At 38.3% G+C, this 25795-nt stretch overlaps 1 protein-coding gene across 2 annotated transcripts in view; it reads right to left on the bottom strand.

Moving 5' to 3' along the window:
* Positions 1–494: 494 nt before the first annotated feature.
* BMS1 (BMS1 ribosome biogenesis factor) overlaps positions 495–25795 on the bottom strand; it is a 36770-nt gene continuing 11469 nt past the window's right edge. The window contains exons 5-23 of one of the 2 annotated variants that reach the window (XM_074232967.1): positions 25573–25761; positions 25038–25180; positions 24665–24786; positions 24114–24310; positions 23602–23741; positions 22062–22837; positions 21791–21892; positions 21110–21264; positions 15750–15831; positions 11638–11723; positions 8500–8676; positions 6306–6494; positions 5421–5601; positions 4967–5025; positions 4288–4410; positions 3141–3288; positions 2469–2644; positions 1797–1958; positions 495–1013 (exon numbers count right to left, since the gene is read on the bottom strand). In XM_074232967.1, coding sequence (XP_074089068.1) covers positions 774–1013; positions 1797–1958; positions 2469–2644; positions 3141–3288; positions 4288–4410; positions 4967–5025; positions 5421–5601; positions 6306–6494; positions 8500–8676; positions 11638–11723; positions 15750–15831; positions 21110–21264; positions 21791–21892; positions 22062–22837; positions 23602–23741; positions 24114–24310; positions 24665–24786; positions 25038–25180; positions 25573–25761 — 3447 coding nt within the window. In that variant the 3' untranslated portion in view covers positions 495–773. Of the gene's footprint in view, positions 1014–1796; positions 1959–2468; positions 2645–3140; positions 3289–3661; positions 3817–4287; positions 4411–4966; positions 5026–5420; positions 5602–6305; positions 6495–8499; positions 8677–11637; positions 11724–15749; positions 15832–21109; positions 21265–21790; positions 21893–22061; positions 22838–23601; positions 23742–24113; positions 24311–24664; positions 24787–25037; positions 25181–25572; positions 25762–25795 lie in introns of those variants that run through there. The other variant, XM_074232968.1, reaches the window with a different exon arrangement.

Genomic DNA, 25795 nt, shown 5'->3' with positions numbered 1-25795 from the left:
TGAATTTGTCCAAGGTCAGAAAGTCATCAAGATGAGAACACAAAACTTTTTAAAATCCATTTCTTTTCTATTCCATTTTTACCCCCTTTAAAATTTCTGAGAATGCTTATAAGCAAAAAAGACATTCCAAAAAGAGAAGTACTAAAATAAAAGCCTTTCACTAAATTCCTGGCTGTGAAGACAGGCCTCTTTGGAGGATACCAACCAACTAAACAACAGATACTGCCTAACATAACTCCATGAATGCTAAAAAACCCCTCAAGTCTCATTAAAATCTTCATGTAAAGAAGGTCATGTGGCATAACTAAATGAAACTATCCAAAGGATTCACAGAATAAAAGAATTTGAAAGGAACCAAAGGGGGAAAAAAATAGCTGCTGACTTTCCCCCTCTAGAGGACCTATCATGAAAATAAGGTCAGCTGAAAATAAGGCATTTCTCCATAATGAAAACTACCACAACACAATTCACAAGAAAATACTTTAATGATTTTCTGTAGTGAGCCCTGTGAGCCCACTACACTGTGATACCTCAAGTGTTGTAGGAAACAATTCCCAAAAGCATAAATTATCTATCTATACGTGTTCCAAATGCTCCATGTGCATGCCACATCATCAGCTCTCCTCTGGGTCTCTCTTCTGTAAGACGTGGTCTGGGGCAGTTCAAGCAACAAGTCCAGCTTCGAGTCCAGCCTTTCTTTGGCTTGCTGTCTCCAAGCTTGTCAGCATGTTAGAAATGCTCCTCAGAAACAGCAGCTACCCTGCCCAGAGCCCTCAGAAGGCAGCCTGCCCAGACGCCCCTGCCCCCTTCAGGCTCGACCTCAGGTTCTTTTGCTCTTTCTGGCCCCGAATTCGGAAGAGTTTTTTCCTGGCCTCCTTCTGCCGCTTGAATTTCTCCTCCTCCTCTTTCTGCTTCATTTTGAGGTACTCTTTATGCTGCTCGCGATGCTTGTCCTTGGCCTTGGTCATCTTGTAACTGTGAACTGTGCCCAGAGCCGTAAGAAGGGAGAAGATCTGATTTGGAAAGAGACACAAGGTGTCAGTACAGTGTTTGAGACATAACATGCCATGGCTTCAGAGAAGCCTAGTTAGCAGAGCAGCCTAGCAGAGGAAGAGTGCAAAGAGAGTCACCTGCATTTCTTAGGCACAAGGTGATGGTCACATGTGCCACCTGCATCTGCCTTGGCAGGCAGCGGAGCTTGCTAACTACTCTGCTGGAAAGCGCTGACTTATGGGCACTCTTTGGGCCACTCTGAGTTAGCACCACAAGAGCTGGTCCTCAAATAAAACTAAGACAAGATAAAAACTCTTGCCTTTAAGGAGAGCTTATGTTTTAGGGGACAAGTTTGTTTTTCCCTGGGTCATAAAAGGGTTAAAAAAACAAAACAAAAATGTTCTCTACCCAATGTCTTAATTACTTCACTTAAAGCAGTTTCAACCATGGAAACAGTCCAGTCTGCTCACATTGATGAATGCCAGAAATACCACGTAATCTGCATGAATGAACCCTATTTGCATGAATGTTACAAATACAAAAATACTTTTACCCTAAAATGAGATGAAGTCTGCTTTAATCTTGGGAACTCCTTTCTTCCCCTTAATGAATTCTAAATAATGGACATGACTAGAAGACCTCAAAAAAGTGGTCTCTGCTCTGAGGCATGAGATGATGTTCCTCACCCAATTCTGAGAAAACTAGATTTTTCCCAGACACAAATGGGGATGCACTGGAAAGCTAAGTAATGCATCATGAAATGACCTAAGAAGACAATTCAAATAATTCCTAAAACATCCTACCTTTTTTTCATGAGGCTCTCTGATCACAGCTGGCCTCACCCGATCCCTTGGCACCTTGGCAGCTTTCTCCTGGTTCTTAGGCTTGCTCTTAAAAGGCAGGGCTTTCTGCAAGGCTTTGGGTATGTGGAGTGAATTAAAATGCTTCTTATGCCTCACAATTGGCTGAAAAAAAAACCCACACAGCACAATATTTTCAAGTTATATTTAATATATATTTTTTTAAACTTTGGCACTTAATATCCTCAAAGAATTTCTCTTACTATAAAAAAAGCATTAATTTCACCTTCAGATACAACTGAAGAGTAATCTATGTAGCGTACTTATTGAGCATCTCTTATAGGCATGCACTTTGCAAAGTGGCATGGAGGGTTCAAAAACAAGTAATCTTGTTAAGTAGACATTTATTTGGGATTATACTCAGGCTATTAGTATTAGCAATTAACTTCAGTAAATATTTATCAGGATCCCTAGGCAAGAGTTCATAATAATATTTATACCATACTAGCATGTAAATGCTTTGAAAAAATTGAGTGAATGAAATAAATTATATGCTGCCTAATTTGTATTATTATTATTATTATTATTATTATTATTATTATTATTATTACTATTATTATTACTATTACTATTATTACCTTGGTACTACCTATTTCTCCAAGTACTCTGCATTACCTTATACAGAGAATCCTTGCTTTGCTTCAGTCGGATGCCATTTGCAAGGCGAAGTTGGCCTGTTGTCCTCATTCCCATCCAACTATCTTTTTCACCCACTGGTTTCAACAAAGATGTTACTGGATTATAAAAGGCTGGGATGGAAACAGGATACCAGGTTCGCATGAAGACAATATCTAGAAGAGAAAAATTCTTATTTAAATCAATGAAAAAAAAACAAGTCCATTCATTCTCTCAAAATATTTAGAGCTCACTAGTTACAAGGCACAATGCTAGGAATTTGGGGGAACAAGTAGATGAGAAAGTCTCTTCCCATTACCATCCCATAATTACCTGTGTTCATCAGTATATTCCAGGAGCAAAAGTACCAACAATTCACATATTAACTCTCTGTGATTTTAATATTATGAAAAGACAGGCATGGACAATAAAATAAATCAAACATTCCTGCTCATTAAAATCCCATTAAATTTTATTTTAAAAGGTTGACACCATAAATTTGAAACAAAGAGAACCTAGGCTATACTGATCAATAGCAAAAATACAACATAAGATTTTCAAACTACTGTGGACTCCTAAAAGTCATTTCTGAATAATGATCTCAAGTACCATGAATTAAAATACTAGTAAAAAGTAAATTACCTGATTCAGATCAGAGTATTTATTACTTACCACTCATCAACAGCTTGTCCTCAAAGGTGGCTCTGAAGGCACCTTCTGGGGCTCGAAGAGCCTTCTTAATCTGCCCCCTTATTCCACTGACGGTCCGGATTGCTGCACCTTCAAACTTAGCCACTTCCAGGGCAGAGTTGAACATTCCCTGTGGGTGATTTTTACCAAAAATGAATCATGCCTCCTAATGCTTTAGTCAATTTAAATAAATGATTGAGAAAGTTATTTTTTAAAAATATGAATAAAATGTAAATAATCAAAATCCATAGTCAACATAAAAATGACCAAAAGAAAAAGTTAAGTGCTAGGTAATCAGGACATTGTGTGTGCCACTTGAAATTCTGCTGTTTCATTACAGCACAGACCTCAGGAGAAGTCTTAATATGATGTCACTGGAAAGGGAAAAAAATCTGCTATACAGATAATAATAATAATAAGCATGGGCATTTATTGTATAAACCTATTCTCTACTCTTACTCAATCAGAGACCAAAAAAGCTTATATTGAGAATGAAAATTTACCAATGAGTAGAACCAAGGGATCCTGTTGTACTTCTAATTAGCTAACGACTTTCAGCCTGGATGCCTCTGGCTCTAATTTGTACAATAAGTCCAGTGTTCCATGTGTGCTTATTTGCAGATCCCTACAGATTCATCAGATTTTTCACAATTCTCTTCTGTAAACAACACAGACATTATTATCTGGATTTTACAAATGAAGAATCTTGGGCTCAGGCAGGCTAAGTAACTACAGGCAATGAGTGTGGCAGAGGGAAAAGAGGACTCAAGTCAGAATCAGAGACCTTGAAGTAAATTCTGCTGGTCCAGTTTCATCATCTGTATAATGAGGGAGTGAGACTAACTGTCCCCTTAAGATTCTTCTCTACTCTCAATTTTTGTTTCTATGAACTTGTCCAAAGTCAGAAAGTCATCAAGAAGGTCAGGATTAAAACACAAAACTTTTTAAAATCCATTTCTTTCCTATTCCATCTATCCCTTTAAAATTTCTAAGAATTCTTATAGGCACAAAGAAATTTAAAATATATTGTAAAGTTTAAATGTAAACAGGATCACTTTTCCAATTCACATTAAGTAATGAATTGTTTGGCATTTTCTTTTCATTTCTGCTTTAGCTTGAACATACAAACCTTAATAAATGAGGTGTTCTTGAAAATTTTAAAAGGAAAGCCTGTTAGTTTTAATTTCTTTACAATTGTTATAGATTTGTCCAAGTCAAGAACGACTCCTGTGGCAGCTATCCGGAAATCAGTCTAAAAAAGACAATACAAAAATGAGTATCTATAGTCTGACATTTTACAGAATTGTCTTCCATTTACCAGCCACTGGGAAAGATTAGGCTTCAGTGAATTAAAATCAAGTCAATAAAGAAGTTTAGTGATCCTTTTAATGCAGGGTTTTTAAACTAGGATCCACCAACACCCATCAATATAGAGATTTCAGGGGACTCATGACTTCCTAAAAATTATTTTGATAAATGTATTTTAATATAGTTTGCAATGAATTTTAAAACATTATTCTGAAAAAGGTTCACAATTTGTCAAAGGGGGAAACCCCAAAATGGTTAAGAAAGAGCCTAATAATGAGCTATTCAGGAGAGGAAAAGAACTTCTGATGAAAAGAATACTTTGCTTTTCTATAGAAAGTTTAATATTCCACCCTCCCCAAATGGAAATAAAAAACAAAATATGCCAAACCACATGTGGTTAAAAATTCACTGCAGAAGTTTTTCCCACATTCATAATTAACCTCACACATTAGAAATGTTTCTCAAACATAAGCAAGATTTATTCTAGCATCTGAGTTTACCATTGTGCCGCTGACAGACTGAATGGCCAAAAACCCAGTTCCCTGTGGGGTGATGGGACCTAAAAGTAAAGGGAAAAAAAAGAAGCACCATGAACCAAAAAGTTCGAGAAGGGAGAGAAACAGGATTTATTTCATGATGCCCCCAGCAGCCAAGAGGCACAACTCTCTAAGGTAACCCCATATCCAGCTCATCATATACTGTCTCTCTGAGGACCTGACAGACCACATACTCAGGAAAGGAAGAACTTCTACACTCTCCCAGATGGCAAAATCAGTCAGCTAAGTTTTCAACAAAAGATCCTCAAATTCTTTTCTCTCTATAGTCATTTTAAAATTGTAGATATTCACCATATTCTATATGTGTGTCATGAAATTGGATAAAGGGAAGAAAAACTACCATTAATACCTGAAAAATTTAAATTAACTAGTGGATTAATCACTCTAACCATTTTACCCCAAAAGGTTGCTCCACAATGCATATGCTGTGGGGTGTATTTCAGAAGCCTCTGTCGTCCATTATGGTCTTCAATATGATATAATGGGATAGTCTGAAACCTCCTCCATCCAAGAGAGAAAATTAAAGGATCCCGAGACTTAAGAATTTTCTTATACCAACGGTGCTTCTTCAGACGCATCTAAATTAAGGAATAAAACAAAACATTCATTGGGATCATTAGAAATTAATCAGAAAATTCACCCAGACCTGAATTTTCACATATTAAAGCTTCAATCAATTTACTTTAAAGAATCACCTACTCTGTGCACAGGCTTTAGAACTCTGATTATTACAGTCATAAACCACAAAAGATGAATGCCAACATTTACCTCCAGCCAGAGGTGCTGGAAATTAAAATCCAGGAGACTAGGATTTTTGGAGAGGGCCAATATGGAGATTTGTTTTGCTGGGCTGTGAGTATTTGTTGTGAGCATTGTGTTTTTGTTTTCTTTAAAAGTCTAAACTTGGGGGAGAGGGTGTAAAGGGAGGAGACAAAGAGGAGATGTCATAAAAATCTTATAAACATAAATTAATGAAGTTTTTGAGAATAAAGGATTTTAAAAAAAATAAAATTGAGAGGGTGAGAATCACTTTCAAATGGGAGAATTAGAGATAACTTCCAAGGCAGCACCTGAACAGGGCCCACAAAAGAGAGATGAAACATAGGAAAGTATAGGTTTCCAGGCATTAGAGAAGGCCCATAGGAATGCACAGAAACATCAACAAGCCACAAGTGCAGTACAGCTAGAATATAAACATGTGAAAGGGACTGGAAGAAAGGTGGGTTGGAGTCATACGGCAAGTAGCATAAAATGACAAAGCCCAACAACACAGAATGCCTACCTGGACATAGCCCACGTTGCCTTCACTATTGCCCAAGCCACCCAGGATAATTGGGTAGTGTGGGTCAAAGTTAAGCACAAATTCGCAGGGGACATTCTCAATCTCTATCCGGACGTACATCCCAGGACGGAAGCCTTCATACTGAACTCTGGCCTCATCATCCTGATCCTCAAACTCTGCCCGGTTAAGCTACATATGAGACAAAAATCATAATATTAGTATCCTCATTTAAAAATAGTGAAAATTATATCAGTAGAAATTTAAGAACCATGGTCTTCAAGTACTATTCCAAATGTTAAAAAGAACTGTATTCTCCATAATATAAATCTGGGTGTTGTCTTTGCTTCTTCAGGGAAGTTATCTGGATGACTAAAAAGAGCCTATCCACATTTCTTCTGACTATTCAGAATAAAACTGCAACATGGTTCAAATATGTCTTGTACTGAACCAAAGCATGCCCCTTTTCAGAAGAGTTTTCTTTGCCCTCTGTGGCTCTTTGGTCATTTCACAATTGCCAAGCCATGCCAAGATTGATGTGTCCAAACAATTCTTTGCAAAACAAGCTGGGTCTTGCCCCACTACAGAAAAACCTTGCATTTCCCTGGTTCTCTGCAGTACTTCACACAGCTCTTCTCTCCTCAAATCTTCTTCCTCCTTCTCAGTAAAACTGATCATTCTGAGAAAATCTATGGGAGCCTTTTCTCCTTCATTCTATGCCTCAATTCCCACTATGTCATTTCATAATTTCATCTTTCACCAATAGTCTCTCATGCAAAGTTCATCTGTGTATGAGTATCTTCAATCCCATCCCTTTCTACAACTCCCATTTTTCAGATCGCAATCAAAGGCTTTAATAAATATTTCACGTTAAAATTCTGGTATTTGCTTCTGTTTTTCTTGTTCACTCTCATGTTCGCCACTTAGAAGAAAGCAGTTATTCATACTGCAAATTTTCTATTACTAGAAAACTTCAGCCCTGGATTCTGTGGTGGCTGTCACTGATGTCAGAACTAATTGATACAGTCTGGTAATCACCTTAATGGCTCCAACAAGACTTCTGTAGGACTGCAGAGATCAGAATGAGCCTCTGCATTTACTTAAACAATCTGGCAATCTTCCCATGCACAGGACAAGTTATTTAATACAGTTGCATTGACTTCACGGAGAAGATGTAGACCACCAAGGAAGCTCATTTCACTTCACTTCCATGAGGAGGGGATATTTTATGAGGACAAGATATTTTATCCCAACACAGAGCAGGGATTCTCTCATTCTTGGTATTTTTATCTTGGCAATTAAAGCATGCTTGATGGGTGACTACTTGACCTAACATGCAATTCCCCTAGTACCAAGCATAAGATTCTAGACAACATGCTCAATAAATGTTTAATGAATTTTTGGAATCGAACAATGTTCAGTTAGATTTTAGACTAACTTTCTGTCCAAGCTTATACCACTTCTCAATAGCAAGTTATGACTAAGCCCTCATCAAAGCTATGGATGTTTCCAGGCCTTACCTCTAGCTGTGTGTGCATGGCTCCCTGTTTCACCCCCCCTGCAAACTGCATCCCACCCCTAAAGAGCTCACTTGCTCCCTGACATTCCCTTTCACAGAACTCGCAGCTTCAGGCTGAACTGCCCTGCTTTCTACTTCTTCCACTTATGTTCCTTATGTGATGAAAACTTCCTATAATCACAGAAGGTCAAAGCTGGATGAGAGCTTAGAGATCAGCTGGCTTATGCCTAATTCTAGAGGGAGCCAGAGATTTGTCCCAAAGGTGAGCTGATGGCAGAGTAGGATCACAAACCTCCCAATTAGTTATAGTGTTTTCGGTTTCTTAAATAATAATGATGACAATAACAATTATTTAGTGCTTCTATTTGCCAAGCACTGGGCTTTATACAAGCTCTTTACAAATCTTATCTTAACTGATCCTCAGAACCACCCTGAAAAGTAGGTGCCACAGAGTATCTGGGGCCATAATGAAACTCAGAATCTCCTACCTCTAGCACCTGATGACTTCAAGTCCTATTACATTGAATCCTATTTATCTCTTCACAAATTAGAAGCACTGGAAAAGAACTAAAAAGGCAAAGTGGAGTAAAAAGGAGAAAAGGGGGAACAAAGAGTTTGGTTCCAATAATTGTGAACTTCATAGTCTACAAGTGGGACTGACATACTCTACTAGTTTACCTGAGCCTGTTTGTGCATTTCACCTTTAAGATCATCAAAATATGTGGTTTCTCCTTCATCATACTCATTATCAAATAATTCTTTCAATTTCCGCTTTTTCTCCAGACGCTTTTTCTTCGCATCTTCCTCTACCTTTGGCACATCTTCCTCCTTAATTTCCTCCTCTACACTTTCAACCTGGCAAAAAGGAAAAACAAACCAAACCTTCAATTCCAAAGAGGGGAAAAAAATCGTTAAGATGAAAACAATCAAAAATGTAAAGATCAGGAGGAAAAAAACACAGAAGTGAAAAAGGTTCAAGTTAAACCTGAGCCTTCCTAATAAAGAGGGGCATTCGTATCTCACATGACCCACAGCTCCTGACCCACTATCTTGAAGGCCATGAATGAACCACAACTTCCCTGAAAGCATACATGATTCATTGCTGCTTCTTTCCACTTTCCTTCCTAAGCAGAACATTTACACCCCTGTCCTCTTTCTACCCCACCATCTGGCCTGGCTTCTGGGGATTTGTCAAATTCTTCCTCCCTTCTCCTTTTCTACCCTAACACCCCTGCCCTGATTCTTCCTTGATTTTCAATGTTACAATGCTAAAGGTTTTAACCTGAGAATCTCTCACATGAGCTGCTTTCTTGAAATAAGAAACAAACCTTTGCACAAAATAGTTCTCAAAATCAAATCTGATTTCTAAAATCTAGAGGAAATTAATACAAATTGCTAAAATTAAAATCTATTCAACAAAAAAGATAAAATGTCAAAGAATATGAACAGTTCTCAAAAGAAACATCAACTATCAATGGCTGTCTTTAAAAGGGGCTCAAAAATCACCATAGAGAAAAATTAATCCCCACACAATCTAAATAGTAAAGATGATAAAAAAGAAAAGTTTATAATTGATAGGCATACCAAAAAAAGACGTATGTAATTTGCTACTGTTGCAATCATGCTGGAAAACAAATGGAAATTATACTAGTTATAAAAATGTTTGCTTGAAACAATCCTACTTTTGGATTTAAAGCTCCCCAAGGAAGATACCGAAAACAGGAAAAGACCTATTTGTAAAGAAGTATTTGCAATAGGAATATCTGTAATAGCAAAATAATTAAATAAAAATAAAGAGTGCTTCATATTTCACTACTGGGGAATGGCTAACCAACCCACTAGTGGTATGTGATTAGATTGGATTATCAGTTTATTATTAGGAACAATGAAAATGAAACAAGTCAAAGAAATAGAGGAAACCCTGCATTAAGTAGTAGAGAGAAAATAAGACAAAAAGAATAAAAATATGCAATTACAAAATCTTCATAAGTAAATTCAGCTTTAAGACAAAATATGGGATAGCCAGCAGCCCAGAAAAGTTTTCATGTGGTTAAGTCTGAAAACATCTTGCAAGGAGTCAGCTAGATATATAGGCAGCAGCCTCAATTCTTCCTTCAGGATGCTCATGGGTTTGTTTTTTTAAAAAAATTTAATTTAACCTGATATTGGTTAGAACCCCTGCCTGAAAAGTCCCCTAGAAAAATGAAGCATCTAAGGAGTCCAGAGGGCCATAGTTCAAAGATGAGCAGCCCCTCCCCCAACAAGGGATCAGTCACCCTTTGCCTCAACATTTCCTCATGGCAGATAGCACATTCCATTTCTGAGGAGTTCTAAGTATTATAAAGTTTCCCCTCCCTTAACTGAGTCAAAACTGCCTTGAATGTGACATCCACCCACATAACAGTTCTTCAAATAACTGAGGACAATTATTACATCAATCTTAAGCTTTTTCTAAACTAATTCTAATTCCTTCAACTAGTCCTCCTGTGACATGGTTTCCAGGTCCTTCAACCTCCTTTTGGTCTTCTCTGGGCATGCACCAGCTCAGCAATTATCCTTCCTAAGTGTGGAAAAGAGAACTGAATCCAACACTGCAGACTTGCTATGTTTAACTTGCACAGAACAGAAGAGTCAGACAATCACAGACTTCATTCAAGAATTTTAGACGTTTAGACTAAAACTAGAATAGTTTATCCAGCAGACAACACTGATCTTAAACTTGCAGTCAACTAAAAAAAAATCCTAAAGTCTGATCACAAATCCCATAATCTAGAGCTGTATATATCTGATTTTCTTTTTTTTTTAATTTTTAAATTTTTTTTCCCAAGGCAATGGGTTTAAGTGGCTTGCCCAAGGACACATGGCTAGGTAATTATTAAGTGTCTGAGGTCGGATTTGAACCCAGGTACTCCTGGGTCCAAGACTCTATTCACTGCACCACCTAGCCGCCCCCCGATTTTCTTAAATATAGGATTTTAACATTCAGATTTCTGGACTGTCAGACCTAGAAAAAAGCCTCAGAAAACAACTAGTCTCATATCTTTATTTTTATAGATGAGAGAATGAAGAGCTTGATCTTATTAAATTTCATTTTTAAAAACTTGATTCATATTTCCAAACTATCAAGATTTTTTTCGAGGTTTTTGCAAGGCAAATGGAGTTTTATTTATTTGTTTGTTTATTTATGTTACAAGGCAATGGGGTTAAGTGGCTTGCCCAAGGCCACACAGCTAGGTAATTATTAAGGGTTTGAGGCCAAATTTGAACCCAGGTACTCCTGACTCCAGGGCCGGTGCTTTATCCACTGCGTCACCTAGCCACCCCAAACTATCAAGATTTTTAAAGCCCTGTCTTCCAATATATTTAACACCCATAAATTTGCTAAAAGTAGTATCTGTTTCTCCTTCAGATTTCTAATAAAAATGTTAAATGAAGAGGAGTTAAGAATAGTGTCAAAGCATTTCACTGACCACCCTCATCCAGATGAATCTATTAATCAGTTACTAAAATAAAGTAGCAAAGCTAAACTAAAGGAAAATCAATTTTATAGCTGTTTCCAAATTTGTATGATCCCCTCGAAATGAAGAAAAAGAATTCAAAAATTCCTAATCAAGAAGGATAATAACAATCAACACTATTTAACTGCTGCTTTAAGCCCCATTTTTTTCATAGAGGAAGGTTCAACAGGCCACCATATTTCTCTATAAACTAACCCTTCCTTTCCCCTGGTCATAGTCAGTAAATCTTCCATCTGCACTAGGGGTTTATTTGCTAGAACTAGTGCCTCTCTAAAAGGGGATGAAAGCATAAGCATACCTCCTCCTCCTCCTCCTTTACTTTGGCAGATTTTCCCTTGTGCACATCTCCAGTCTCCAGGTCTTCAAAGTCACCATAGAGTTCTTCTGTAAAACAGAAGCATCAAAAGAAAACTATCAAACTACCAGTTTCCCATTGTTCAGATTGAGCCCCCATCAGTCTAACACTTCTTTCAAGAGTCACTATATAGAAATATGCCCCACCTTTTTCTTCCTTCATTTAGCAGTCAAAGTTCTGCATTCTCTACCTTCTTTCAAGTTACCATTTGTAAAGCACCTATCATGAACAAAAAGGCAAAAATACTGCCGTCCTTCTCCTCAAAGAGTTTACAGGTATTTGACAGGAGGAACAAAACCTGCTCACAGTTCAGATTGAGCCCCCAGCACCTCGCCAACTAAGGGAGGGACCTCCACTTTTTGTGTGTCAGTCTTCATCCAGAGTCTGGTGAAGTCAATGGACCCCTTCAGAATGTTTTCAATACATAAAACGCAGAGAATTACAAAGAAAACTCCAACCTACTGAAAGAGATTACACAGATACAGATTTCACATTCAGAAGACTTGCACTAAGAGGTGTAAGGAAGGTTGTTCAGAGAAAAAGAAGAGATGCATTGAGAAGGAGTCGATACTGTTGAGGGCTGGGAAGGTGTAAATGAAAAGGCCTGAACAAATTCCATCTATTATGGCAGGAAGAAATCACTAGCAACCTTTGATAGTGCTCCTTGTCAGGTGAGGGGTTGTCAGAAGCTGTAAATGGGTGAAGGAAGTGGAAGCTCAGTGCATGCTGTCAAGCTGTCAAACTCAAACAGAAATGGGGGGCATTTCACCATACCTAAGGATCCTCTCCTGGGGTGGCTAGGTGGCATTTAGTTTTAAAAAGTAAAATTGTGCAGGTTTTATTGCAGTTTTATATATTTTGCTACATGTTTCCTAATCTAGTTAGGCTGTACTTGAGGGCCACCTGTGTTTGATGCCTGTGCAGATGATACTGTTTAGGATATTTTTGGCAGTGAAAGAGAAGATGAGATATTTCTAGGACCAACTGAGAATTTGAAAGATTTAAATATGGTAAAGAAACTAGCAGACAGATAATGTAGGTAAAGTTGAACATATATGTGAGATGGAGACATAAAGACTATAATGGAAGGGAATGAAGAGGTAATGTGCTTGAATCTGCATATTTTTTATAAGCATCCTCCCTTCCCCCCAATGGGGAAGGGGATGAGAGTAAGAATAAAGAGAACAGAAAAGGGAAAAAAGATCATCATGCATAGACCTGAAGACTAGAAAGGAACCATGGACAGGCAGGGCAATTTTAAAAGTTAAATGTTCAACTTAAATACTTCTTGTTCTTCATTACTGAAGACCAAAATGACATCACTATGTCTGAGTCAAATTACAGTGTCTGACTGTGATGATCAGCCCAATGAGCTTGGAATGCTCTACTACAGGTTGGGCAAAATACTCTATAAACTTACATGTCATGCTTCCTTTGAGCTGCTTCAATTGTACCTTTCTTGGAGAGTGCAGCCCCCCTCACTGATGAGGGCATGGCTTGCTGGGTGATCCTGTGCCAGTGTCTCCCATGCTCCACAATCAATTCTAAAGTTCTTCAATTTTTTTTGGCAAGTATATATTTGGCATCCAAACAACATAACCAGCCCATCATAGTTCCACTCTCTGTAGTAATGTTTGAATGCTATGTAGTTTAGTTTAAGAAAGGACCTCAGTGTCTGGTATCTTCTTCTGCCTGGTGACCATCAGAATCTCCCTAAGACAATTTAAGTGGAAGAGATTCAATTTCCTGACATGGTGCTGGTAGATTGTCCAGGTTTCACAGGTATATAGCCATGAGGTCAGCACAATGGCTCTGTGGACCTTCAAGGTAATGGTCTGTCTAATATCTCTTCTCTCCTATACATTCTTTTGGAGCCTTCCAAACATCGAGCTAGCTCTGACAATACAAGTGTCAACCTCAATGTCAATGTGTACCTCCTCGGAAAGGACACTGCCAGCAAACTTGTCCACAGTACTCAAAACTTCTCCGTTTGCTATAATCAGTGATTCCACATAAGGATGTCATGGTGCTGCTGGCTGATGAAGTACCTTGGTTTTCTTAGTGTTAACTGTTAGACCAAAATTAGCAAAAGCAACAGAGAATTCATTCTTTGTTTCATCTCAGCTTCAGAGGCTGCAACGAGGGCACAATCATCTGCAAACAGAAGATCCTGCACCAACACTCCCTCTACTTTGGTCTTGGCTTGTAGCCTTTTCAAGTTGAAGAATTTGCCATCAATGCAGTAGCTGAACTCGATGCCATGATCATCCTCAGTGAAGGCAAACATGGCTGAAAACATCAAGCTAAAAAGCAAGGGAGCAAAGACTCATCCTTGTTTCACTCCATTGATGACTGGGGAATCTCAAGAGCATTGTCCACTATTCAAAACCAAGCGAGCACGCTGTCGTAACATTTACATACAATCATACAATACTGATAAACAGCAACCATATTTTGATGTGTTCAGTTTCTTTTTTTATTGTGTGTAGGGAGGTTCTCATTTTATTTGATCCTTTGAGTTCCGAAATTTATTTATTTATTTGCTTATTTAAGAAATTTATTTATTTGTTTGTTTATTTATAGGTTACAAGGCAATGGGGTTAAAGTGGTTTGCCCAAGGCCACACAGCTAGGTAAAAACTATTAAGTGTCTGAGGTCAGATTTGAACTCAGTTACTCCTGACTCCAGGAAAGGTGCTCTATCCACTGCGCCCCCCTAGCCACCCCTAGAATTATTTTTTTTAAAGTTACTATACTAACTTAGAATGATAAAAGGGATAAATTCTCAGAGGAAACAAGAAGATATGAGAATGAACCACAAATCAACCATCTGACCTTGGAAAGAAGTTTTCCTCAGATATAGGAGGAAAAGAGGAAAAGGTAGAGACAAAAATTTTGAGGTAAATTATACAAAAAGAAAGTCTATGAATGGCAGCAATTTTCTCAATAAATTAGAGAAATTATCTGATTAGAAAAAAGCAAGGCTGGGATGGGGATGGGTTGAGGAGAGGGGTTTGAATAATTACAATGAAATGACTGCAGATCACTGACCTTTCTATAAGACCAGAGAGGGTCTTGACTGCCTTTACTACTGTTGATGGTGGGGGATAATCAAGGACTGAGGTTGGCAAAGCATAAATGAGGGAAGTACAAGAATTTGAAGAATCTAATGGTAGCAAACCATGCAGTTAAACCTAGTTTACTAAGGACAAGTTCTCTACTCCAGGCCCTCTTCATCTTTCCAGGATCACTGCAACAGTCTCCTCCTATCTCTCCCCTTGCCAATCCATTCTCCACAAGCCAACAAGTACTTGGCCTTAATGTTCTCCCCACTCTAGTCCCTTTCTACATTACTTTCCTCGATACACTCTGCTGTCCCATCACAGACCACTTTCTGTATGACTTTCCCCCAAGTGTGGCATGCTAGCTCTTCTCTCTTCTGCTTCCGGAATTCTTAAATCATTTCAAAAGTTTGGTTCTGAAAGTGCTAGTGCAAAATTTCTTAATGTTTTTGTGTCATGGACCCCTTAAGTTTATGAAAATGGTTCCCAAATAATGCTTTTAAGTGCACAAAGCACATAGGATTACAAAGCAACAAATATAATACTGAAATAGTTATAAAAAAAGAAAGGCCCCAGGTTAAGACCCTTGATATCCAAATTTTCCCCTCCAAGATTATCCTGTATTTGACTATATACACCTATGGTACATATGCACATGTCTCCTTCATTAGAATGCAAGCTTCATGAAAGCAGGGAATGTTCCCTTTATGCCTTGAGATATATATGACAACACCTGTGTCTAGTCTTCAATAATTGCTAAATAGCCACTAGATTGAATCATTAATGAAAGAGGCAGATTAAAGAAAAAAGCTCTGGGGTCAGAGCTCATTAGAGGAGAAGACAAGTAACTTCAGATTGTCAAAGATTCAAAATATGATACAGAAGCAGTTTATCAGTCCCTGACTTTTCAAGTGAAAGAACAGGCACGAAAGCATTTTCTAGGTGCCAAAGCACTCAAGAGAAGTAGGTACTAAATTTTTGGTTGTTTACTTACCATCATCATCCAAAAGTTTCTGTGCATCTTTATCTGCTTCCCATTTTCCAGTCACAAAGCAATCTCGAATGTTGTTCATCACCTCACATGAAAAATAAAAAAAAATTAACAGTATTTAGCTAATGGGCATCAAACACTTCATACAACTTCTTAGCTACCAAACAGCAATATTGTTCCGTTTGCATCTGGCTCTTACTTTTCCAAGCAATCTCACCCCATTTTCATTTGTCCTAAAAGGCTAAGCTCCCTTTAATACCTGCCTTTAAGTACAGAGCTCAATATGGAGCACCACGGAGGGAAAGGAATAGAGAAGAATTAAGCAGAGATGTTCCATGACTAATGAAGTGGATATAGTATGGTAATATGACCAGTCCTTTATCTTGTCTAAGATGCCTTAGCTAAATGGATAACTTGCTAATAAATTTTGAAACTTTGCCCCACCCCACATTTTTCCTATTTTCATTTAATTTCAGCAAGAGAACATTTCTGCAAAGACATTTTTCACAACCTGCCCCAACATTCCTCTTAAACCACAGGCTGGCTCTTATCCTTTTTTGATGTGTCCTAGTCCCAGGCCCCAAGACAATTAGATGAAGACAATAACATTACTCAGAATATTTTAAAAAACCATTTTAAAAAAACCCTCACAGAATTACTATGGAAACTAATCATAGTGAAATAGAATTATTGGGGGAAAAAATTTTAAGTCATGAATATGAACTATTTTTAATCATGATCTTTTGATCCAGTTAAGAAAACTAGCTCACTCTTATAACTGCATTTTAAAATTTCAGGCTAATTTTACAGATGATTAAGGCCCTACCTCAAGCCCAAATAATATTCTGTTCCTTCCCTTCTAGCTCAGTTTTCCAGAAACTGGGCTGCTCTTTAATTTTCCTAATGGTACCACAGGGATTAAATTTCCTATCCCTAAACCGTAACAACTCTCGGACTAGGTCTCCTACAACTTGACTCCAATAATAACCAGCTCAACCCTCTACTGCTGTTTGCCTGTCCTGTCCACTCCTGGAGAGAATCAATGACTTGGGTTTGGAATCTACATCTCACTGATTCTAAACACAATTATTACACTTTATCCAAGAGAAGAGTTTAACAACAGGAAAAGCAACAGCACTAACAAGAGTCTAAGGTTTATTCTCAATAATGAGAGAGACTATAGGGGTGTAAGATACAAAAATTAAATGGAAGCTCTCTTCAAATTAGAGAAAGTAACTCTTCTGATACTTCTGTTTTAAAATACAGTTCAAACTTGAGTTTAGCCAACCTCTATAGTCTAAAGCTTTAATTACTACTTGCAATTTAACTACAGCAGAAACTAAGAGTTCTAATCTATTATTTTCATGTTAGAACTACTATCAAAACAGCCAGCACAGAGAATACCATTAACACATTCTGACCAGTATCCTAATGTTTTCATCTAGGAAGGGCCTACCATGTTCATCTATTCAGTCAATCAAAGGTCCAGACAAATCTAATTAATTATGGGGGGGGGGGGGGCACATTGTTGATTTTCCTCCTTTGGAAACTGTCAATTTGTGTGAATTGTAGGTATCAAGAGTTGCACTGCTCCTAAACACATTTTGCAGTAAATATTAGACATTTTAAAAATATTTATGGTCAGGGAGCAGAGCCAAGATGGCAACAGGAGAAGAGCCTCTCTTAGGTACTCACTCTCTCTCTCTCTCTCTCTCTCTCTCTCTCTCTCTCTCTCTAATTCAAAACTCATAAAATAATGACCAACTAAATTTTCAAGAGACAGAACCCACAGGAAGATCCAGTGAGGCAATTCTCCAGCCCAAGGTAACCTGTAAAATAGTAGAAAGGCTCAGCTCCATGGGGTTAGAGGGGCAGCCTGCCAGAGTGAAGGAACCTCAGCCTCCCTGGGCAGCCCTGGGTGCCTGGGAGTCGTGGCTCATGGCATCAGGGGCACTTTCCTGACTTCAACCACAGGGAGCACTGGGCACAACTTGGAAGATCAGCAGGGGGGGCCTCTGCCAGAGCAAGCATGCAAAGCCCAGCCCTCAGAGTACTCAGCAAGCAGCGTGGCCCCGGCAACCCAGATGCAGGAACTGGAAGTAGGCAGATCTAGTAAGCAGGAGTCCCCAAGGAACTGAGCCTTGAGTGCTCAGCCTAGGTAGGGGAGTGGAGAGAGATTTCCAAGGTCTGTCCTCTGTACCTGGAACAGGACTCTGGGGCTCTGACCAGATTCAAATCCTGATCACAGTCTAGCCCCACCCCCAATTGAACAGAAGGACCCCTCCACCTCAGCCCCATGGCAGGAGGTGAGCTTGTGGTCATTCACAGACAAGGAGGGAAGACAGAGCTTCACACACTGAGATCCTTGCAGTTTTTTGGGGGGGGAGTCCCCAATACTACTCAAAAGCTCAGGAAGCACCCCAAGACCAGGTACAGGCTGGGGAAATGAGTAAACAGAGAAAAAAGAGGAACACCATTGAGAAATACATTGTCTATGATCCCAAGAAAGATCAAAATACTCAATCTGAAGATGAGGAAGTACAAGCTCCTGCATCTAAAGACTGCAAGAAAAACAGAAATTGGGCTCAGGTTATGACAGAGCTCAAAAAAAGACTCTGAAAATCAAGTGAGGGAGATAGAGGAAAAATTGGGAAAAGAAATGAGAGAGATGCAGGAAAAACATGAAAATGAAATCAGCAGCTTTGTCAAGGAAATCCAAAAAATGCTGAAGAAAATACCATGCTAAAAACCAGCTTGGGTCAAATAGATAAAACAGTTCAAAAAGTCATTGAGGAGAAGAATGATTTAAAGAGCAGAATTGGCCAGATGGAAAAAGAGATAAGAAAGCTCTCTGAGGAAAACAAATTCTTCAGAAGTAGAGTGGAACTAAAGGAAGCTGCTGACTTTATGAAAAGTCAAGACACAATACTTCAAAATCAAAAGAATGAAAAATTAGAAGACGATGTGAAACATCTCATTGAAAAACCAAGTGATCTGGAAAACAGATTCAGGAAGGTAATTTAAAAATTATTGGGATACCTGAAAGTCATGATCAGGAAAAGAGCCTTGACATCATTTTTAAAGAATTCCTACAGGAAAACTGCCCAGATATCCTAGAAGCAGAGGGCAAAATAGAAATGGAGAGAATCCACTGACCTCACCCAGAAATTAAAAAAAAAACCCTCAGGAATATCATAGTCAAGTTCCAGAACTCCCAAGTCAAAGAGAAAATATTACAAGCAGCCAGAAGGACACAATTCAAATATTGTGGAGCTGCAGTCAGGAACATACAGGACTTAGCAGTAACTACATTAAAGGTTCGAAGGGCTTGGAATATAGTATTCTGTAAGGCAAAAAAGCTCAGAATGCAACCAAGAATCAACTACCCAGTAAAACTGAAGTCCTCTTCCAGGTTTCAATGAACCAAGGGAATTTCAAATGTTCCTGTTAAAATGGCCAGAGCTGAACAGAAAGTTTGATCTTCAAATACAGGACTCAGGTAAACCAGAGTGGAGAAGGGTAAAAATATGAGGGACTTAATGATGAACTGCATGCATTCCTGCATAGAAAAATGATACTGATAATACTCATAAGAAACTTCTCATTTAACAGAGCAGATAGAAGGAGCTTTTATAGATGAAGCAGGAGAGATGTATTTGAAGATATAATATATTGTAAAAATGGAGTCATTGGCTAAAAGGGAAATGTAATGAGAGTAAGAGAAAGAAGAACTGGAATAGGCTAAGATATTTCAGATAATAAGATTTTTTTTATTACAACGAACTATTGCAATGTCATGGAAGGGGGAAGGCAAGGGGGAATGAGGGAACCTTTGCTCTCATCAAAGGTGGCTTGGAGAGGAAACAACATATATACATATATGTACAAATATTTTTTTATATATAATATACACCCCCACACACACATTCAATGGGGTATAGACATCTAGAGTAAGAATAAGAGAAGGGGTACAGGGGGAAGGGGAGGATGTGCGTGATGGAGGAGAGGGTAGACCGTGGAGGAGAGTGGTCAGATATAGCACATTTTCTTTTTTACTTCCTGCAAGGGGTTGGGATTGGATGACCTGTCCGGTACCACAGGACGGGGTGGCTGCTGGGCCTTAAGAGTGGTAGATGGGCTCAGGGCCTCTTGGCCCCAAGGCCAGTGATCAGTCTACTGCACCCCTCAGCTACCCTACAGCACATTTAAGAAAAGGGACAGAGTGAAAAGAGAGAAAATATAGTGTATGATAGTGGGGAAGTACAAATGGAGGGAGTTGTGATCAGCAATGGCAACAGTGGAAAAATATGTAAGCAGCTTTTGTGATGGGTTTATCATAAAGAATGTGATCCACCTGCAACAGAGCTGGTGGTGTTGGAACAAAAACTGAAGCACATTTTTATTATTATATTTTTTTGTTTGTTTTTGCAGGGCAATGGGGTTGGGTTGGCTTGCCCAGGGTCACACAGCTACGTGATTGATGGATGTCCGGGACCGGATTTGAGCTCGGGTGCTCCTGACTCCAGGGCCAGTGCTCTGTCCACTGCACCACCTAGATGCCCCATTATTATTTTTTTATTTTAATTTTTTTCTCTTTCCTTTATTGGTCATGAGGGTCAATATTTTTGGGGGAGGGGGTATTGTCTACTCTCAATTATATTTTAGTAATGTATAAAAAACCATTTGTACAAAAATAAAAATAAATATTAAAAAATGTTCATGGTCAAAAAAAGGTACACAGATGAGAAAACTTCCAAGATTAAAAACACAGATTTTTAAAACACAAATTTCATTGAGAGCAAAACAAATATTTAAACTAAAGCCAGAGAGGAATAGTCATCCATCTAGAGAAATTCTTTTTTTTCCCCCAAGGCAATAAGATCATATAACTAGGTAATTATTAAGTGTCTGAGGTCGGTTTTGAACTCAGGTCCTTCTGATCCAGGGCCAGTGCTCTAATCCACTACGTCACATCTAGAGAATCACAGAATTTTAAAGATGGACCTTAAGAGATTTTCTAACCTACCCTTCTGTATTTTATAGACAGTTTTTTACCCTGTGGGTATTAAAAAATCACTGGGCCTCAGTTTCCTTAGCCATAAAAATGAGGTAAATGGGCTAGATGATTACTAAAGTTCTCTTCTAATGCTAATATTACCTGGGTTTCTGTGTTTACCAAAAAAAAATTGTGAAAATGTAAACACTTTTATTATAGCTCACAACTTCTTATAACAGGGCAGATGGATTTTGATAGTTAACTTTATCAAATAATTCACCACTCCAATGTCCACCTGGAAGTGAATCTTCCTATGCCTCTCAAAGAACAAAGTACAGAGGTTTATCTGCATTCCTACCCACCTTACCTCCTCTAAATCCCAATCCTGTGGTGCTTCCACAGGAAACTTGGAACAGTCCAAAGAGTCAGCCTTTCGTTTGGACTCTTTGTCTGGCCGACTGACACGGAACAAGCCTCCAAGCTCTTCATTTTCTTCACCTTCATCATCATCATCCTCGGCCACTAAATGAAATACCAGTGGGGAAAAGTATGAAAAACACAACTTCATAATCACCACCTTCAAACTAAGAACTTAACCAGAGATAGGACAAAAATGAAAAATCCAAAAGCTCTGAGTTCTAATCTGTCTATGCACTGGCAAGTCCTGGAAAATGCCATCTCATGTCAATAAAAATAATTCCCTTATGAGTTTATTATAAAATACTTAAAACAACAACAAAAAAAGGAGCTTCTCCCCTTCTTTTCTATTCTGTTCTAAGTGGGTTTTGCAGAAGAAATGGCTATCCTGAAATACAGGTGTTATGAGAACAAAAGATAGTAAATATTAAATACTTGAAAAAAGATCATGGAAAGTCACTAATTTACCTAGTATATTAGCCATCTATGAACATGAACTACTCCTCCCCAAAACAAAACTTCAGGCTGCTTCCTCCTCACCCCTTTGGGAAATCAACATGCTAAGAAGCTAACAGACAGCTAGTGCTAGAGTCTAGAGCCTAGACCAAAAGTTTTTGATTTTTGGACATACCTGTCCCATAAATAAGCTTTCGAAGGTTTGGAGTTGTCTGTTGTTGCCTCAAAAAGGCCTCTGCGGCCTTTCTGGAAAGGTCTTCCTTCCACTTGAGTGCACCTAGAAGAATCAACAATACACCAGTCAATGGCCTTTCAGCCTGTGGGGCTCCAAGTTTCTGTGATCATTACCTTTTCATTCTTAACCAAGTCACAAAAGTCAGGTCTCATTTTTTTCTCAAATGATTAGACTAGACAAGGAAATTCAGAGTTAAACACTTCAAATCTACCTGCAGTTTCTGTTGAAAAGTCAATCTCCTCATTATATTCCTCCTCTTCTTTTAATAAATCTTCCACCTCAAGACTCTCATCTTTTACATCCTTGGACTCCTTTCCATTCCGATGTGGGTGCTTCGCAAGTCTCTTCTTAGCACCTTGCTCTGTTCCTGAACCTTCTTCTAGTGAATCAAGAGAAGACTCTTCTTCAGATTCTGCATCTGATGCAAATGCTTCCTCAGCTGTACAATGACCAGAGTCTGTAGTGGTGAGGGCTGCTTTCATCACTAAAGCCTTTTCTAAACTCAGGCTACTTTGGGATTTTCCTGGGATCACTTTATTAGCAGTGTCTCTCACTGCCTTAGACTCTGAGATTTCCTCATCACTCTCTGCTTCTTCAGATGATTCACCTTCTGGACTGCTTTCATCGGCTTCGTGAGATTCCCCTTCCTCACCTGAACTCCTCTCAAGGTCATCATCACTATCAGCAAATGCAGGAAGATCCATCTGGACATCTTCTTCCATCTCCTCTAGTTTGGGACGTTTGATTCTCCTAATGGTCTGTTCTTTACAGAGAAGTTCATTATCAGATTCTTCCTCATTTGCATCATCATCACTAGACTCACTTCCTACTGTTTCCTCCTCAAGCATTTCTTCATCTTCACCACCATTATCATCATCATCACCATCACTATCTTCATCCTCATTTTCCTCACTCCCAAAGATTGCTTTCCGACGAACTCGACCTGTTTCAGGATCTATTTGTCTCTCCTCTTTTGGCATCAAAAACCTGTATTCCCAAGCAAGTTACAAAGCAACTTATTTGCACAGAACAAGTGAGATGGGAACTATTAACACTTTCTATAAGCATTACTACTGAGAGTACATTATACAACAAGAATTATTTCTACATAAGAACGATAAGCTTGTACTTAGCTAGTAACTTCCACAAACATAACAAGTTTCCAACCCCTTATAACATGAATTCTCACAAGAAACACAATCACCATAGGATAAGAATAGGCACTGAGGGACAGGGCCTGGACCTATGACTTCTTTCATAGAGGGAATGCCTGACTGAAGAAACTTACTCTACAGAAGCTAACTGGCACCTTCTCTAAAAGAGTATCAGAGCAAGGATCCTGAATGTTTTTCACATTATGGATTCTTTGAGAGTTTGGGGAAGTATATAGACTCTTGGGAATAGCAAGTTAAAATGTATAAAGTAAAATATACAGGATTACAAACTAAATTAATTATAGTGAAATGTAACTTACTGACAACAAAATTAAGTTCATGGCTCTCATTCAGAACCTGTATCAGAGTCAGCATATATCAGAAACAGAACTTGAATCCAAGATCTTGGATCTAAGGTCACAATGATTCTCCATGTTGAAATTCATACCACCAAATTAATCATCAGAGGGACTATGAAGCCAGAAAGTTTATGGGATTCTTGCAATGGCTTAAGCAATCAAAGCAATCACACCTTTTACAGCAATTTTGGGACACAAGAAGAATAGGTCTCCTTAAAGAAACAAAAGGAAAACTTACCCTTGGTTTTCTACTTCCTCTAACCCTAAGGGTTTGGAATCTGAGAAAAGTGACACTTTACTTGAAGCCATTTTGGCATCAATGGTAGAATGTGTGGAAATGAGGCTCTGGACCAGCTCATGAGTTGGCCTCAACTCCTCCTGTCAATAAAGCCAAGGAGAGATGATGATTATTATAAAAAACTGCACATGATCACAAAGAAAAATTTGTTGGTTAAAAAGAACTTTAAAAATTATGTGAGAAATGATAAAAATCACAAAGTCTTTTTGTCTAATGAATAATATATAATCTAATTTAACCCTTCCCCTAAATCCTAATGCTCAGCTGGGGTAAAAAATAAAAATGGAAGGCCAGTAAAAAATAACTTTTACTCTCAAAAACTATAGAGTTTACACAGGAGGTCAAAACGAAATTTAAAAAAAAACTTTTCTTAAATTTGTTTTATGCTATAAAATGACTTTAAAATGGAAAAAAATGAGGGAAAACTCAAAAGGAGAAAGGTCCTTCCTTACCTCTTCATCCTGAAAAGCATGACTGCCCCCAAGATCAACATAAACTGCATCTTTATCATACAATACACCACCAACTCCAGATAGAGGTGCATAAACCAACTTCTCTTTCTCATTTAAACCTCTCTTTTTTTGGTGATCTGGAAGAGCACAAGGGTCTGGCAAAAAACTGACATCACTCACATTAAAATCTCCCACACCTAGGACACAAAATCATAGGCAAGAAACAGCATTTAGACAAAAGATAATCAATCTACTAGAAAACTATACTATACACTCAAAACCTGAGTGCTTAAAAAAGCGCTCTTATCAAACAGATAAAAAACGTCATAAATGTCAATAGGGAAAAACTCCCTTTTGACACCAGATACCATACTTTTTAAAAAGGATTCCCCTGTTATTAGGTACAGCAGAAGTTTCACAGAATTAAGGTTGTTATTTTTTAAGGACTTATTATGTCCTGGGATATTTATCGCTGCCTTCAGTTTTCCTAAGAAATCATTTTGCATCGAAGTGTTCTCAAAGTAATATTTCAATAGAGCAAGATGGGGTACCTGGCATATGTATTTGGCTCTTATTTTTCAAGTTTGCTCCTCTTAAATAACCATAAATAGACACCTTTCTGTCACACTTAATATTCATTCGAATATCTTCTGGATTAGTCAAATCTTCCATCCTGAGAGAGGGGAAAAAAAAGTAAGATGAGGATACCTCTCATGAGTATAGTGGTATTACAGCAAGAACCAAGAATTTGGAAGTTACAAGACTGAAAGCTCAAATGAGCTTTACATGGAAAGCACTCTTTAATCCTTGAACAATATATAAATACTTGCTAACAACTATCATTATCATGGTCTCTATTGCTTCCTGAAGTTAGCTATCACTCCTACTTTCTGATAAAATGAATTAAATGAAAAGTACCTTTACCTGTCTGCAAGGACATAAGGATGAGAGGTTTGCCATGTGAGAGGACGAAACTTCATAACTGTGATAAAACGTCCCAGATTATGAATTTCCTGATTTTGATATTCACCATGGACCATCCCAGAGAGGTAGAACAGCTTGGCACCCTAGGGGGTAAAACCAAAGACAAGATGATGTTTCACTCTTCTTCAGACTGCCAAGATGAGAACAGTGGAGCTAATTCTTTAGGCTCCAGCTTACTCATCTGTAAAATGAAAGGATGGACTAAACAATTTCAAAGGTCTCTTCCAGCAGTAGAGCTTATTTTTCTTCAAAAGGGTAACAAGATAATATATTTAGAGTTAAACAGTCAGTCCATAAACATTTCTTAAGAACCTACCTTGTGCCAGACACTGGGCTAAGATTTCAGAAGTGACCTAGTCCAGTTCCCTCATTTTACAAGGAAGAGTCCTAAAGTCTAGAAGTTAGAAAGGTCAAGGGTCAAGGCAATTAAAGAGCTATGTAATTATCGGCACCAAATTCTAAATTTGATACCTACTGGATAGACTTCTGTCCAAAACCTGTGTTTTAATCTCTTCTTGGTCTTCCTTAGCTGCTTGTTATTCTTAAAGGTGTCAAGGTGTGTGAGGATACCCATAATTTTAGGGAATCCATGCACTTGGCAGATGTTTAGAAATTCAAATGTTTCCATCTCAAATCCAAAGCTGGCATCAATAAGCATGAGAACCTGAAACAGAAAACAGCAGTCATTTACTTTGGAA

This window comes from Macrotis lagotis, chromosome 4, assembly GCF_037893015.1.
Source record: "Macrotis lagotis isolate mMagLag1 chromosome 4, bilby.v1.9.chrom.fasta, whole genome shotgun sequence".
NCBI lineage: Eukaryota > Metazoa > Chordata > Mammalia > Peramelemorphia > Peramelidae > Macrotis > Macrotis lagotis.
This window is presented reverse-complemented; position numbering and strand designations above follow the sequence as displayed.